Source organism: Pteropus alecto, unplaced genomic scaffold (genome assembly GCF_000325575.1).
Source record: "Pteropus alecto unplaced genomic scaffold, ASM32557v1 scaffold610, whole genome shotgun sequence".
Lineage (NCBI taxonomy): Eukaryota > Metazoa > Chordata > Mammalia > Chiroptera > Pteropodidae > Pteropus > Pteropus alecto.
Genome location: NW_006429615.1, coordinates 49681 through 66134, shown reverse-complemented (window position 1 = coordinate 66134; position 16454 = coordinate 49681). Strand labels below are relative to the sequence as shown.

The 16454-nt window shown below is 34.0% G+C and overlaps 1 protein-coding gene across 1 annotated transcript; it reads right to left on the bottom strand.

The window, feature by feature from the left end:
• Nucleotides 1-11192: 11192 nt before the first annotated feature.
• LOC102894094 (olfactory receptor 5AC1-like) lies at nt 11193-12119 on the bottom strand. Its single transcript, XM_025048592.1, has one exon. It carries the CDS (start codon nt 12114-12116, stop codon nt 11193-11195), a length of 924 nt encoding a protein of 307 aa, XP_024904360.1. The 5' UTR covers nt 12117-12119.
• Nucleotides 12120-16454: the final 4335 nt, after the last annotated feature.

The window sequence follows — 16454 nt, the reverse complement described above, 5'->3', positions numbered from 1 at the left end:
AAGGCGAAATGCTAGTTCTCGCATGTTTTCTTGCTCCTTTAAAAGCTTGTTTTCTTCTGCAAGTTGCTGTTCTACTAACTTAGACTCTGCATCTGATAGGATTTTCTTGAAAAACACAACATATTAAAATTTGTTTGAAGAAACACACTAAAACCATTTTTTAGTGTGGTTTTAGACCATTAGACTATTTTTTTATTTCCTATGTAGAATTTGTATTATTAAAACATAAAACAAAACTATTGCCCTAGCTCCAAGAATTTTCTTTATCCTATAAAAGAATGTCCAAATGTGATAATATATTTAACATGACATAACTTTTCTTATTTAGACTGTATTTTCAAGTAACTTTAAGAAAAAGAAGAGACATAAAAGCATGTTTTAAAATACTTTGACAGGAAGTTCTGGTCAAGATTGCTTGCCTCCTCCCATGACCACATTAAAATTACAACTAAATTATAGAACAATCAATCTGGAGAACCATCTGAAGACTAGCTGAACAGAAGTCCTATAACTAAAGATATAAAGAAGAGGCCACATCAAAACTGGTAGGAGGGGTGGAGACACAAAACAGGCTGGCCCCACACTTGCGAGTGGTAGTTGAGCATCAGGAGGGATATTTTGGCCATAGAGCTCCCCCTGGAGGAGTGAGGCACCCCAACTCCATACCGGGGCTCCCCGGCCAAGGGTTCCAGTGCTGGGAAGAGAAGTCCCCACAACTTCTGGCTGTGACAACCAGCAAAAATTATGGCTGAGTAAGAAGGAGGGCTGGTGGAATCCCAGGCTCAACTACAACAGGAATTAGCAGAAGCCATTGTTTCTTTATTGAGCCGTCAACCACCTAGCCTGCAAGTGCAGGTGGGCACCATACTGAGTTTCCATTAACCTGGCTAATACCATTCACCCTGCCCTTATTATTTCCTAAGAACTTGACCCACCCAACTTGCAAGCACACCCAAGCCACTTCCAGTGGCTTATCTAAGTAAACAGCCTGTCTTGGCTCATGCCACAGACTTTCCTAAAATTTCTCAAAGGTTCACGAAACCTAAACAAGCTGCATCTGGCCTTTGTGTGACCCGTACTTTTTGCTAAGCAGCCCCAAGCCTAACACTAATGGCGGCCAGCCTCAGTTCCCAGCTTAGACTCTCCCATGCATCTTTAAGCTCAGCATAAGTGGCAACCATCTGCAGATACTTTGTAGCTCATACCAAGTGACTCTGGGAAGGGCACAGACAGCAACTGTCCTTGACCTGCCCAAGAGCCTCTCACAAGAGGCTCCAGAACAAACATATCCAATGACCAGCTTCAGACCACACCAGAGCACCACCCAACAACCTCCACAAATGACACACCCAAAAGGCAGATCCGGCAGGCACCAGAGCCCTGCTACAATGAATCTGCATTATAGGATCAGTCCCTGCATAACAGCTCCTCCACTGTAGTACCAACCAGTTCTTACAACCAATCAGCCTGAGAGTCAAGCACTCCCGTTGACATGCCAAGAATAATCAAGGCTCAGCTACAATAGGAAGGCACACACAACCCACACAAAGGACATACCTGGAGCACCCAGCTTAAGCTACCAGGAAGACTGTGCCACTGGGACACACAGGACACTTACTACATAGGGCCACTCTACTAAGAACAGGAGACATAGCAGCTCTACCTAATACATAGAAACAAACACAGGGAGGCAGCCAAAAGGGGAAACAAAGAAACACATTCCAAATGAAAGAACAGAGTAAAACTCCAGAAAAAGAACAACAACAAAAAAATGAAGATGATCTACCAGATGCAAAGTTTAAAATGCTGGTTGTAAGGATGCTCAATGAACTTAAGAGAGAGTAGATGAACTCAATGAGAACTTTAAAAGAGAGATATAGAATATAAAAATAGAGATTAAAAAAAAACAAACAAAAAAGTCAATTAGAAATGAAGAATACAATAACTAAAATGAAGAATACCTTAGGTGGAATCAATAGTAGTTTAGATAAAGTGGAAAATCAAATGAGCAATTTATAAGATAAGGTAGCAGGAAACAATCAGAATGGCAACAAGAAAAAAGAATTTTAAAAAAGACTAGTTTAAGGGGCCTCTGGGACAACATCAAGTATACAAACATTTGCATCATAGGGGTACCAGAAGAAGAGAGGGCGAGAAATTGAAAAACTTTTTCAAGAAATAATAATGGCAAACTTCCCTAACCTTGCAAAGGAAATAGACATACAAACATAAGAAACACAGAGAATTCCAAACAAGATGAACCCAAAGAGGCCCACACCAAGACACATCATAATTAAAATGGCAAGGATTAGAGACAAAGAATTTTAAAAACAGTAAGCAAAAAAGCAGTTGGTTACTTACAAGGGTACTGTCATAAGACTGTAGCTGAGTGTACATCAATGGATAAATCAATAAAGAAGAGGTGGTATATAAATATTACTCAACCATCAAAAAGAATGAAATCTTGCCATCTGCAACAGTATGAATGGATCTAGAGGGTATTGTTCTGAGTGGAGTAATTCAAACAGAAAGGCAAATGTCATATGATTTCACTTTCAAGTAGAATCTAAAGAACAAAATAAAAACGGAAACATATTTATAGTTACAGAGAACATTTTGATGATTGTCAGATGGGAGTGGGTTTGGGAGGGTGGATGAAAAAGCGGAAGGGAGTGGAAGTACAAATTGGTAGTTAGAAAATAGTTATGGGGATATAAAGTATAGTATAAAGTAGATAGTCAATAATATTGTAATAACTATGTATTGTATCAGATGGGTACTAGATTTATTGGGGTGACCTTTCATAAGTTGTATAAATGTCTAATCACCATTTTATGCACTTGAAACTAAATAATATTGTATGCCACTGTAATTGCAAAATTAATAAATTATTTAAAAAAACTATATTTTTAGTATCTACACATGTTAGAGAAGTAAGTTACTGGGCATGTAAACTGGTACTGCCGCTACAGAAAACAATATGGAGGTTCCTTAAAAAATTAAAAAATATAACTGTATGATCCACAATTCCATTTCTGGGTGTTGATCCGAGGAAATGAAGTCACTATCTCAGAGAGATATATGTACCCCTGTGTTCGTTGTAGCGTTATTCACGATAGCCAAGACATGGGAACAACCTAAGTGTCCATTGATGGATAACTGGATAAAAAGGATGTGATACGCATGCATGCATACACACGCGCGCGTGCACACACACACAGAATGGAATATTATTCAGCCATGAGAAAGAAGGAAATCCTGCCATTCATGACAAGATGGGCAAGGCTATTATGCTAAGTGAAATAAGTCATACAGAGAAAGACAAATACCGTATAACCTCACTTATATGTGGAATCTAAGAAAACCCCTCAAAGATACAGAGAACATATTTGTTGTTGTCAGAGGTGACAGGTGTGTATGTGTGGTGGTGGTGGGGGGGGGGAGTAAAAGGAGTCTAAAGGTACAAAATTCTATTATAAGATGAATAAGTCCTGGGCATGTAATGTGCAGCACAGTGATTTACTTAACAATTCTTTAGTGTATATTTGAAAGTTGCTGAGAATAGATTTTAGAAGTTCTTATCACAAGAAAAAACACTGGAACTATATATGGTGACAGATGTTAACTAGACTTATTGTGGTCATTTTGCAATATATACAAATATCAAATCATTATGTTGTATACCTAAATCTAATACAATGTTATATGCCAATTATATCACAATAAGACTGAAAAGAAAACAAATACTCTTCAAATGCATGTCAGGTGCCTAATCAGTGAGTGATATTATATGGGAGTGATGAGGAAGAATGAGAGATGCAAAAGAACTCAGAATGTAGAATCACTGGGACTTGATAGATATGAAGGAGCTGGTCAGTAAAAAAGTCACTTAGTGACTGGGCAGGTGGTCATCAAAAACAGATCAAGAACTAGCAGTGGCTAGTTTCTGGAGAGAGCATGCTTTGAACAACCATGCAATATATACATAGTAGTATGGGTCTACTAGAGCTTAATATAAATAGTCTTAGGAATCATTGGCAATACCTGAGGCATATTTAGTGTTGACTTATCCATTGAAGAGTGTGTATAAAGTAAACAGAAGAAAAGTATATAAAGAAATTTTAGGAAGTTATATTTAGAAGAGGTTATACAGAGCCTATATGTTAATTGGCTAACATCTGATCCCTTTTTCTACCACATAGTCTTGATCGCTGGCAGATGTTAACACACACTCAAGAAGCCAAAAGAGCTAGAAACTGACTTTCCCATCCCGTTTGCACCTAGAGTGAGGAGACTTGACTTAGATTTGACATAACGAACCCACCCAAACCACGTGCAGAATATAGAGAGGAGAAAAAGGAGCCAAGACAAAAAAATACTGGTTGCAAGGGCAGCTATATGAAGACTCTAGCAAATGTATCCTGCATCCACAATAATGGCATTGGCATTGTGAGCTGGCATTCTAAATTCAGCAGAAGTGACCCAGATCTCATTGAGCTATTGTTGGGACATGATTTTGGCTGTTGCTTGGCTCCTTTGCTTTCTTCTGTTCCTGCTCTTTTTTCCCCCAGCTGATTCCTCCAATTTCTCTTACACTTCTATCTTAGAGCCAATTTCCATTCAATTAACTCATTTCCTGTTGCAACAAAGAAGCCTGACACATCAAAGAAAGACTTGGGAGATACCAGAAAAGAATACTGAGCAGAGTGATCAGAAAAACAGAAGGGAAACTGGAAAGCTGAATGTTATGAACCTTAAAAAAAAAGACAACCAGGGGGACAGTTTCATAAACTATATAAATGTCTAACCAATGTACTTCATACTTGAAACTAACAATAAAATTAAATTTTAAAAAAGAAAAGATATTAAAGAAGAATGAAGTATAAGTCAAATGCCAAAAATAAATGCTCTAAAAGGACAAAGAGTTATCAGATTTCACTGAGTGTGAAAATCAAGAGATTTTGTAATGGCTTTAGTGACAGCAGTTTCTATTATGTGATAGAGTTGAGGCCAGAAAATACATAAGTGAAAGGGAAACAAATGGGTGGAATAAAAGAGTACTCTCCAAAATGTGGAGAACAGTTGGCATTTTTCTGCTTTTCATAGACACATGTAGGGTTTTTTTCTTCTAGAATATTTCAATACAAGTTTCAAAAGAGGAGACTATAAGAAGGCATGGAGAGGAAAAAGGCAAGAGGAGACCTAGGAAGGAATATACATTGGTGAAAAGCAAACAAGGGGAAGTGAGGAAGTGAGTAACAAATGAAAAATAACAGAGACAGATGGATAAGTGTAAGAATCACAAGCCAAAGAAGACAGAGAGAGAGAAGTAGTATCTGAGAAAGGCTAAAAGGAAGTAAAAGGAAAGACTCAGAGGCTTGGGGGTGAATGCTTGTCTTAACTCGAGTTTCTTAAAAGTTGTCAGTCCTGAGAGTTATTTTTTTTAATTCAAAGTTTATTTTCCTATGGAATTCGTATATGATGAAAGAGATTTCAATTTTTAAATTGTTTTATAAACTTCGTTATTTATAAATATAATGGCACTGCCCCAAAATTCTTTCCATATTTAAACGTTGCTTTCTGTTACTACAATGATTAGAAGTGAACTTCTCTAGAAATCCTGCTTGTTTTACTTGAGATCACTTTTCTCTCTGCCAGCCTTGTGGTGTGTGTGTAGAATAAAACCATCAGCTGTGGGTTTGTGTGTATGTGTGTATTAGCAGAATAAAACTGAGCCAAAACTGGATTCTGAATAAAGGCAATATATATAATGAATGTCAATGATTCCAGTCATTATGTAGATTTTTATATGAATGGCCATTCTTCCCTGCAATTCCAATCACTAAATAATTGAAAAGTCTCAAATTCAATTGGTGTGGGGCGACTTATTTATTCATAAATGCTGGAAAACAGCAGAGGGACATTTTCTACAAATTTCCTAGTATGTATATACACCAAAATTTACCTTATAAAATCATTATACTTAGGTTAACAAAATAATAAAACACATTTAAGGGAATAATTCAGTCTTACAGACATATTCTAAATTTTAGTCACAAAAATAAAATACACAACTTACTATTTTTTCCTATTTCACCTATTTCAACATATTGTAAATACAATCTAAAATTATTATAAATTAAAATTTAAAATTTTCTATATAAAGAATAATGAATATTACACAAACCATTTCTCTCTTACCCATACTTTTTGAGAAGTTGTAGAGATTTTTTCTATACATTGAGCTTTCTAAAGTAGAAAAATATACAGTAGCACAGGATTGACAATAATATAGGCAGCAATTCTTTGCACACTGATTTATTTTGGAGGCTTCATTTCCCAAATTCAGGAAAGTATTTATATTAATTTGCTTTGAATAGAAGAGTCAACCAATTATACAACTGTGTGCTTTTGCCAGAAGAGAAAGGAGTGCAGAACTAAAATTCTCCTGATAGTACCCAAGGATTCCCTTTAGGACAAAGCTACTGGGCATTAAGGACTTGCACATGTATGAGAAGTCCATGTTGTCTCATAGGGCATTACAGACTCTGAAATAATAAAATCAAGTCATTGTAGACAGTCCCAGTTTTAACAATTGGGACTATACTTTATGCCACCATTTTCTGCCACAGATGACGCTTCTGACATGTTTATACAAATTCCAGTTTATGTAAAAATTTTGGTGCTTTGAGTGCTGTGATTAGTATGATCTCAGATGAGATTTTTATGCGGCCAAAGCTCTAGATTCCCTTCAGGAGCCAACCCCAAGTAACGTTCTAATGCAAACTACAGCTCCCATTCTAGACCTATAGCTAACTCCCACTTTAAGCTGAAATGTGATGAGAAACACGATGGTCAATGAATATGGTCTGTCAATATCTTCCATTCATTCTTTTAAGTTATTTTATTTATCAAAAAACTGTCCATTATAGGAAGATTTAAAAATAATGATAAAAAAAAGAAAACGATATCCTGTAATCAGCTACAAATACATATCGCTAGTATTTAGTACAAATCTTTTCAAATTTTTCTATTATGTGCCAATATCTATATGTCTGCATGTTTGCAGATAAGGAACTTATACAGTATGCATACAATTCTGCAACCTGCCATTCCTTCTTAATATATTTAGAATGATAGCTCTAGAGAAAGGAACTGAAGTTTCTACTCTGATCCCTTCTGCATTTTTATTTTTCCTTCTCCCAAAGAAAGGAGATATTGATGTGTGAAATGACAAGATTCTGGTGCGACCACATGTTTACGGGACATCCAAAGGTCAGCCTGTGACTTTGACTTAGCGTTGCTTTTCTCTTAGCAGAAATGCTAAGTAGTCCCTGGGCATGTTCCTTCGAAATAGGCCTAGTCATCTCACTCTTCTTCTTGACCAGAGAAGTAAGCTTACTCATGGACTTTTTTAGAGAACCCCAAACCCCCATACCTCATCAGCTGCTCAACTCTGCCCAATTCCTGGTCCATGTGGAGGGAGTACCTAAAGGGGATGTTGGAAGCCCAGTTATGTCAAAGGGTCAACCGATCCCAGCTCCAGCCCTCCTGGCCCATTACCTGCACCATCCTCTGGGAGTGAAGAGGCAAAATTTGAAGCCAGGTGTCCCGCCATGGGGAAAGAAGGCCCCCAAACTGGGTACCTGGACCACATTAATTTTTGGAAGTTATTGTTTTATTGGTTACAGCATTCTGAGTTGGCAGATTTTTTTTCTTCACAATTCAAAATATGTCACTCAATTATCTTCAAAGGCCATGTGTTTTCCTCCCCCTCTGGCTACCTTCAAACTTTTCTTTTTATCTTTGGTTTTTAGGCACTTCAAAATAATGTGTCTAAGTGTTTTTCTTTTTTTACTTTGTTTGTGATTTGGATTCTGTTTTGGTATTTATTATGCTTCAGGTTTTATGTACTTCTTGGATCTTCAGTTTGATGCCTTTTATTATTTTTCAAAAAATCTTGACTTATGTTTTCAAATATTTCTGCTCCACTCTCTTTTCCTCTCAGATTCCAATTATGTATAGGTTAGATAACTTGATATTCTTTCAAAGTACTTGAATGTTCTGTTTTGTTTTTAGTTTATTTGTACTTAATTTTGATATCTATTAACCTACATTCGTGTTCAATGTTCTTTCCTCCACTGTATCTAATTTACTGATAAACTCAACAAAGGCATTCTTTACTTTTGTTCTCATGTTTTTAAAAAATTATTTCTAGCATTTCATTTGACTTTTTTAGTAAATTTATTGAGGTAACATTGGTTAATAAAATTATATAGGTTTCAAGTATACAACTCAATAATAGATTATCTGTATATTGGGTGGTTCCATGGATCTTTAAAAAGTACGTTTTATTTCTCTCTCTGAATTTTCCATCTAGTCATACATGGAAACTTTAACATATTAATCATGATCATTTTAAATTTCTTTACTGATAGTCCCAACCTTTGAGTCATATCTAAGACTGGTTTTTTGACTGCTTTGTCTTTTAACATTGGGTTGTTTCTTTCTTGCTTTTTTTGTTTGTCTCACAATTGTTAACAATTAATGAGTGACAAAGTGAGTGAGCGAGGCAGGAAAGAGAATGTTTTGTGAAACAGAAAAGGTGATTGTGAAACAAGTTATAACTGTGTGTAACCAAGTTTAATTTTTTTTTGGAAACACCATGAGCAAGTTTAGAGCATGAACTTCAAATTTATATCAACCAAAGGGCAAATGATTGTGGGTATTTATTCACCAACTCCCATCATAGAAGATAAATGATCTGGGAGAGATTCTATGAATATTGATATCCCTGTTCTTATACTATTCCTTAAGTGAAGGTAGAATAGCTCTGGCTATCAGAGAAAGCGCTCAGATGCAGATGTACAATTAGAAAAGATATGGGCAGGAACCAACAGTATTTTGTGGCAGAGAATCTATAGGAATCAATGAACAATGTGATCTGTGAGTCACACTCAAGCAACCCGCTCTCGAAAAACTAAAGGTGCGGTTTGTTCATAAATAATCAAAGAAATGATGAAAAGTGGAAAACAGTTGTCTCAAAGTGAGTCATAGCATACGATTTGTAGATAACACTTCACAAAAAGCCTCTTAACTAGAAGAGAGCCTCCTCTGGGAGTGGCCAAAATTCCCCTAAAAGAGTGGTGAATGTTATTTATTTTACAGTCTTTGAAATCTAAAGAAATACTTATAACACAGTTCGTAGTCACATGATCATCATCGATTGGTTCAGTGTTTATAGTGTCTTATACACAGGGCAGCCAACCACACAGTATTGTGTCATGAATAGTGCCCCTGATTTGAGCAGTGCATACAGTCTGACCATTCATAATCCTTCTATCCTTCTATATACACTTTTTCTCAACACTACTCATGTAACACATTATGTTTATATCCATAGTTTATAAGTGCTGTCCCATTGTTTTTATACTTTCAGTGCAACAGATGGGAAGTCAGATGTTACTGTATTTTCCTTTGTTAGTAACCCAGTCTCTGTCTGGAAGCTTGTAGAACTTCTCTTTAACCCTGGAGTCTGGGATTGTTTAACAGGAGCGTATTCTCCTTGGGGTTAGCATACTGTAAGTGATATCCATTGTTTCTAGGAAATGGCCTGATGAGCTATAGTTTAAACTGAGCAAACCTGACTTGCCTATGTGAGAATCACAGGCTTGGAAGGAGTAAATGCTCTATAGATCCCCTCCAGTAGTAGATTCTCTCCTAATTACTCTTAAAAGATAAACACTACAATCTTTGAAGTTTTCTGAGTTGTTTTAATATTATATGGTTTCATATCTCTTGCGTTTTGAAATAATACTGTTCTTCCTCACAATCTAAACCTTTTTGCTCTGCCAAGTTGAAGAGAGAGCAAGGAACCTTACAAAAGCATGAAAGAATTGGGCACTTGGATCTCCATCAGTACTAAAGATACTTCTGTTAAGTCTCTCTTATTATATAATAAGGACCACTTTTTTCCTAATACTTATTGAAATGAAGAAATTTTGAATTCAGTTGGCCTTAGTGTGTACAGTGCAGTGTTGTACTTCAGTCCTCAGCCTTGAATACTTCTACCCTGAATACCTTTTAAGTCTTCTTAACAGGTCTTATATCAGGTCTTCTGCATACATGAGTCTTCTTCTTAATTCTTCCATACTGCTCAGCAATACCAGGCCATCACCTGGAGATTTTACAGCAACCATGAGTATCCAAAGATATTACAAATTTAAACAAATTATATATTTACAGCGTTAAAGTTCTTTTAATTTTAAGAGATGGCCAACAAAGAAAGTCACTATACATTCCTTACAAAGCTTTCAGTGAAAGAAAAATAAATATTACATTGAAGGATTTTATAGTTGTTTCAGAAATGAGAGTCATTCCATATTAACATATATTGCATCATGTAATTGCAGAGGTAAATTATTTTTACTTAAATAATAGTAAACATGTATGAGATTATAAGAAGAGTGATAACTGCATTTCTGAATTTCTTCTTCATTAGACATATAAAGATTAATACAGTAGACTTCAAGAATTTGAGAGGATATATCCTGAAAAATCTGAGAATTCTTAAATGCCATTATTGCCTATGTTATCCCTGATAAAATGCACCACGTATTTTCATATATTTGAGTCATACTTTTATTCAATAGTCCACTTTTATGTTATCACAACTTACATTATTTTCAATAAAATTCACCAATCTCATATTCTGTGCTTTAAAATTTTTTTTACTACAAATAAAGTTTTTTCTTCAGGGACAGTTTCCTTCAAGAAGTCATTTCACCTGAGTCTCAGAACAATCGAGAAACAACAAGAATTTTGATATACAAGCTCCAGACAATTGTCTTAGCTCAGTCACACTAGCTTCAAAGAAAGAAACATGCAAATGTCTATAACAGTAAAATTACAAACTACTATATATAATTTAGAAGAAATTTACAGAGTCAAAATTGCAAATTAAATGCTTAATTTTCATAAAGAATTCGGTTTTATGTGATATGAAGATCTTCCATTGAAACAAAAATCCATTGAAGTTGACTAACACAGCACTCATCAACTGCCATAGACACTAGCTCTCTGTTAAAATTATGAAGCTAGGGCTAATTTGCATAACTCTAGATGCCTTGTATTGTGAAAAGTTTGAAAAGAACAAAAGTTCGAAATTCACCTTACAACTATTATTTATTTATTTATTTATTTATTTTTATTATCCTGAAGGCACCTATGACTTCTTTATTCCTCAGACTATAAATAAAAGGATTTAGCAGGGGAATTATGATTGTGTAAAATAACGAATACATTTTGTCTTGATCATCAGAAGGGCCAGACCCAGGGCGCACGTACATGAAAAAGAGAGTGCCATAGAACAGGGAGACAGAGAGCAGGTGGGCACCGCATGTGGAGAAGGCTTTGCTCCTGCCCTTTTCAGACTTCTTTTTCAGGATGGCAAAGAGAACACGGGTGTAAGAGACTATGATGGTCATAAAAGTGAAAGCTTGTATGAAGACTGAAAATATAAAAATCAGGAGCATATTAACTCCAGGGTCAGTACAGGAAATCTTAAACAGTTGTAAAATTTCACAGTAGAAATAATGTATTACATTAGACTTGCAGAAAGTTAATCTAAATAACAAACCGATGTGCATCATGGGATGAAGAAACCCAATAATATATGAAACACCTAATAATTGAATGCAAAAGATTTTGGACATTACTACTGGATAAAGCAAGGGGTTACATATGGCTACGTAGCGGTCATAGGCCATCACTACCAGGAGAAAACATTCTGTGTTTGCACTGGAAGCAAAAATGTAAAATTGAGTGATGCACTCAACCAGGGATATCACATGATTCTTAGATAAAAAATTAATTAGCATCTTAGGAGTCACAGAGGATGAAGAACAGGCATCTGTGAAAGCTAAACTCCCAAGGAATAAGTACATGGGGGTGTGAAGGTGGGGGTCCTTCCAGATGAGAAAAATTAGTCCCAGGTTGCCCACCATGGTAATGAGATAGATGACCAAGAACAACAGGAACAGAGGAACCTGAAGCCCTGGAAGAACTGTAAGTCCTATGAGAACAAACTCAGTCACCTGCGTTTTGTTTGCCTCCATTAAATCCACTCAGGCTGATCACTGCAATGGAAGAATAAGTGATGAACACAGTTATGAAAGATTATGAAAATAATAACATTTAAAAAATAGTGCATCTTCTTTGTTTATGTATCCCCTTTAATTAGAACATTTACCTGTTCCCTTAAATAAGAATTCATTACAAACAATAAGTATTTGCAAAACTGGTTCTAAAAATTAGGGGGAAATATAAAATGTAAAGATTTTTAAATTTTATTTAAAAAGGTAAAGATTTTAATTTTTTAATTTGGAAAAATTGATTGCAATTTAATAATTATCTCCTAATTTTAAAATCTTTAGAAATAAAATTTCTATATTTATCTTTAAAAATAGATAAAAACTTTAAAAATATGCTAAATATTAGTTATCAAAACTAAATAGCACACTTTCTAAAAATAGAGCATATCTCTTCAAGTTAAGAATAGATTGAAATACTCACTCTGACCATTATTATACAGTATTATCTTAGAAATTGTATTACATCTAAGATATTAAATAATATAATAAATATATAAAATATAAAAATTATAGGACATAAATTCATATTTTTTGCTGATGTTATATTGTTATAATAAAAAAATTATGAGTTTAATAAGTACCAGATAGAGGATGAACATGTAAATAATCACTAGATTATTTTCTATGAAAACAATAACCAACAAAAAAGAGAAATAAAAAAAAGTGTCTATTACATTAGACATAACACTTTAAAATATATTGAAATGATTTTTAAAATGTGTGAAACCATGTGAAGAAAATTCAAGAACTAATCAAAAGGCATTAGACAATTTTTTAATAGCCAAAATATGTTCTTAGATAAGAAGACTATTATAGTAGAATTGAAATTAATTTCATTTAGAATCCTAATCACTTTTTAATGTAGTAGCATAATCATAAAATCCATGTAAAATAAGATTATTTGAAGAGACAAAGAAAATATGAACAAGTATGTAGCAGTAAATGTTAGAACATAAAGCTATTCAACAGACTATGATATGGTATAGAAACAGGAAAATGTAATAGCGAAACCAAATAGACTCCAAAGACAGATTACAAGTATATATTAGAATTTAATATATTGCATGGATGATTTTTCAATTGAGAAAAATGATGATTTATTCAATTAATATTATGGCTATATTTGTCTATCTGGAAAAAAAGCAAAAGTGGCTCCCTTTCCTGTGCCTGTTTTAGAAAAGCTGCCAGATCAAGGACTTAAAAGTGAAAAATTTTAAAAACAAGCAATTAAAACTTTCTAAGGAAATTAATGAAATAAATATAATTTAAATATAAGAGTCTCCGACTAATATAAGAAATCTATAAATTACAAGAAAGATACAGGTATATATAATCTAATTTTTAATTGCAAGAAAATGGAGTATGTGTCAAATCTCTAATAAGGTGAAAGGAATAAAACTTTGGAAGAAATATATATAATGCATATAACAGGTTAAAATATGAACACCTATCATATACAAAGAAATATTACAAATTGATAATTCAATAGAAAAATGGAAATGGAATTGATTGGGCAGGTCACAGAACAATATTTCAACACATTCAATAAATGTAGGAAAAGATGCTCACCTTCCCCAGTACTCAAGATGTACAAATAAAATAACAATAAGACATAATTTTTTACTCCTTAGATTAGCAAAATTTACTGCTTATGGAATTTGGTAAAATCTACTCTCACACTCAGTGGTGAGACTGTAAAAGCCTTTTAAAAATATTTGGCAATATCTTAAGAATAAAAATACACATACTCTTCAACCCAGAAATCCATTCTATAGCAATAACATCACTTCGTAGGAAGAAAAGTCTACCGCAGCAGTTTTCATGATGGCAAAAGACTGAAAATAATATGAAAACCAATCACGTTGAAACAACAGTTGAACAAATCCTGGTGAACTAATCAATATTATGGCGTCATTTAAAGATAAGTATTGTTCTATCGGTGACACAAGGAAATTTCCATAGTTGTTATGAAAGTGAGAAAAGTAAGATACAGAGAAATGTGTATGAGGTGATCACATTAAACATACAGACAGTAAAGTCTTAAAATTCTCACTCTATGTATATCTATGAACACATTTGTATATAAAAATATAAATATAAAGACTTTATGAAATGGTAGACTCCAGGTTAATATTTATCATCTTGGTGTAGGTGAGAGGAGAGAATAAAGGAGAGGAGGAGAGAAAAAAATAGACTTCCAAAAAAGCTTTTGTGATAAAAACACAATATATGTTATTCCATTTACACAATTATATATAGAGAGATATATTTAAAGAGTCATAAGAGAGTTAATAGTGAGAAAGAGAAAATGAGAGAAACAAGAATAACAATGCTATTTTTGCATTTAGTAGATAGCAATAAAATTTTGATAAAAAGGAATTAATTATAAGTAAAACTTTTTGTAAAACTATTTTTAAGTTCAGAATTTTGGGATTATGTAGCATATATTTTTGACTATTTTCAGTGATAGCTGACTTCAACCATTGACAGCAATTTCTCTCTCTCTCTTAAATAGGCAAAGGCATTTTGAAAATAAATAAAGTTAGGTATACGAGTACAATAAGTTTTTTTTAATACAGTTTTCTTCATATCCAAGTACCTTTCTTGTAGGATATATTGGTAAATATTTTATAATTTTTGTCAATATTTATAGATGGAATATTTGATGTGGTCTTCAAATAATTGGAATTTGTTTTGTAATATACAATTTTTTTCTAAATGTAAATTCAAAAGAACTCCCAAGATATTTGGAAGTGAATGCAGAAACTCTTAGATTATCTTGGAGAAAAATCCACCTATAATTTGATGTGTAAGTTCAGTTGTTTCTTCAAATAAAATGAATAACAAATTTATATACATACTTATTGTTGATTAAAATACATGAAAATTACCTATTTACTAAAATTGGATTTGTTTGACTTTAAAATAGGCCCAAAGGCAATATTTTTCTTACTGGTTCAGCATTAGGGAGAATTATATTATTTTCTATCTTCACTGAGAATAGAATAAGAAAAAATTGTCTTTAAACATTTATCTTTTAATGTACCAGAAGGAGACCTGGAAACAACACAAGCAGCAAGAAGCCTGACTGATATGTCTTTGCTGAAAACTAGCCTTATGGACACTGAGGGCAATCATTTAGTTTTCAAAGCAGAGGTTTTGTCCTGGCTTTCTTGCCAACTCAGAACCCATAATTGATATTTCCAATTTTCATAATTAGGTCAAGGGTTATTAGGCATCACACACACACACACACATACACACACACATACACACAGACCACACACACAATCTTACCATACATTTTAGAAGCCTTAGAAAGTTCTCATTGGTGATTTTAGTTCATCTTCTCATGATCCCAAAAATAAATGAAGGAAGTTTGAGCAGCATAATTTAGTTGCCCATATTATGACAAAAAAAATTTTCTCTAGTTGAAATAACCTCTAAAACTTTTGAGTCATTATCATTATTTTTTTCATTTTTCTCATTTTTCTATTATTCCAAATTTACTATTAAAAAGAAATCTTATTATGCATGTGTACTGGCATCAAGAATTTTGTCCTGAAGAGAAGCAGAAAATCTCATAGGCTTGCCAGGATTTTTATTTCTTACCTGGACATTTCATTATCAAATAGGCATATTGAAAAAACTATGATAATGAAAATTAGGCAGATCTTGATGTCCCACTCGGTTCCTGTAAGTCTTTGAGATATTAAGAAATTGGTTGATTTATGAAGTAAAGGTATTGGGTTTTCAAAGAAAAAAATAAAAAATATATATTTCCCTCTACCATACTCTACACTAGGGCCAGAGTCATCCTTATAAATTGCCAGACTGATGAGGCCACCACTGCTCTCATGTCTATGGCTGTATCTCCTCTTAAAACCCTTTTATGAAGAAAAGTGGAAGGTGCAAAATGAAGCAGTGTTAACGTGTGCAAAAATTTTTCTTGGAAACCTCAACTGCAGGGCCATAGTTATTTGTACTCTTTCAACTCTATTCACAATAAAAGTAAAAAGAACATTAGAGTTCCCTCCATGGAAGTTACCCTTGAATTCCCTGTAGGATGAAGGCACAGTTGTTCTACTGGGCATTGTGAGCTAATCAGCAAATCACCCCAGACACGCCTGAGTGTAACAATTAGAACCACACTTTGTGTCATTAGGGTTCACTGTGAGGACAACTTGACAAACTGCTTCTGAGCAATTTTTTAGGACGTATTCATTTCCTTAATCTGATAACTCTTGATGTTGCCACATCCAACCACCTAATAGTTTCTTCAGACATCTCAAATTCAACATG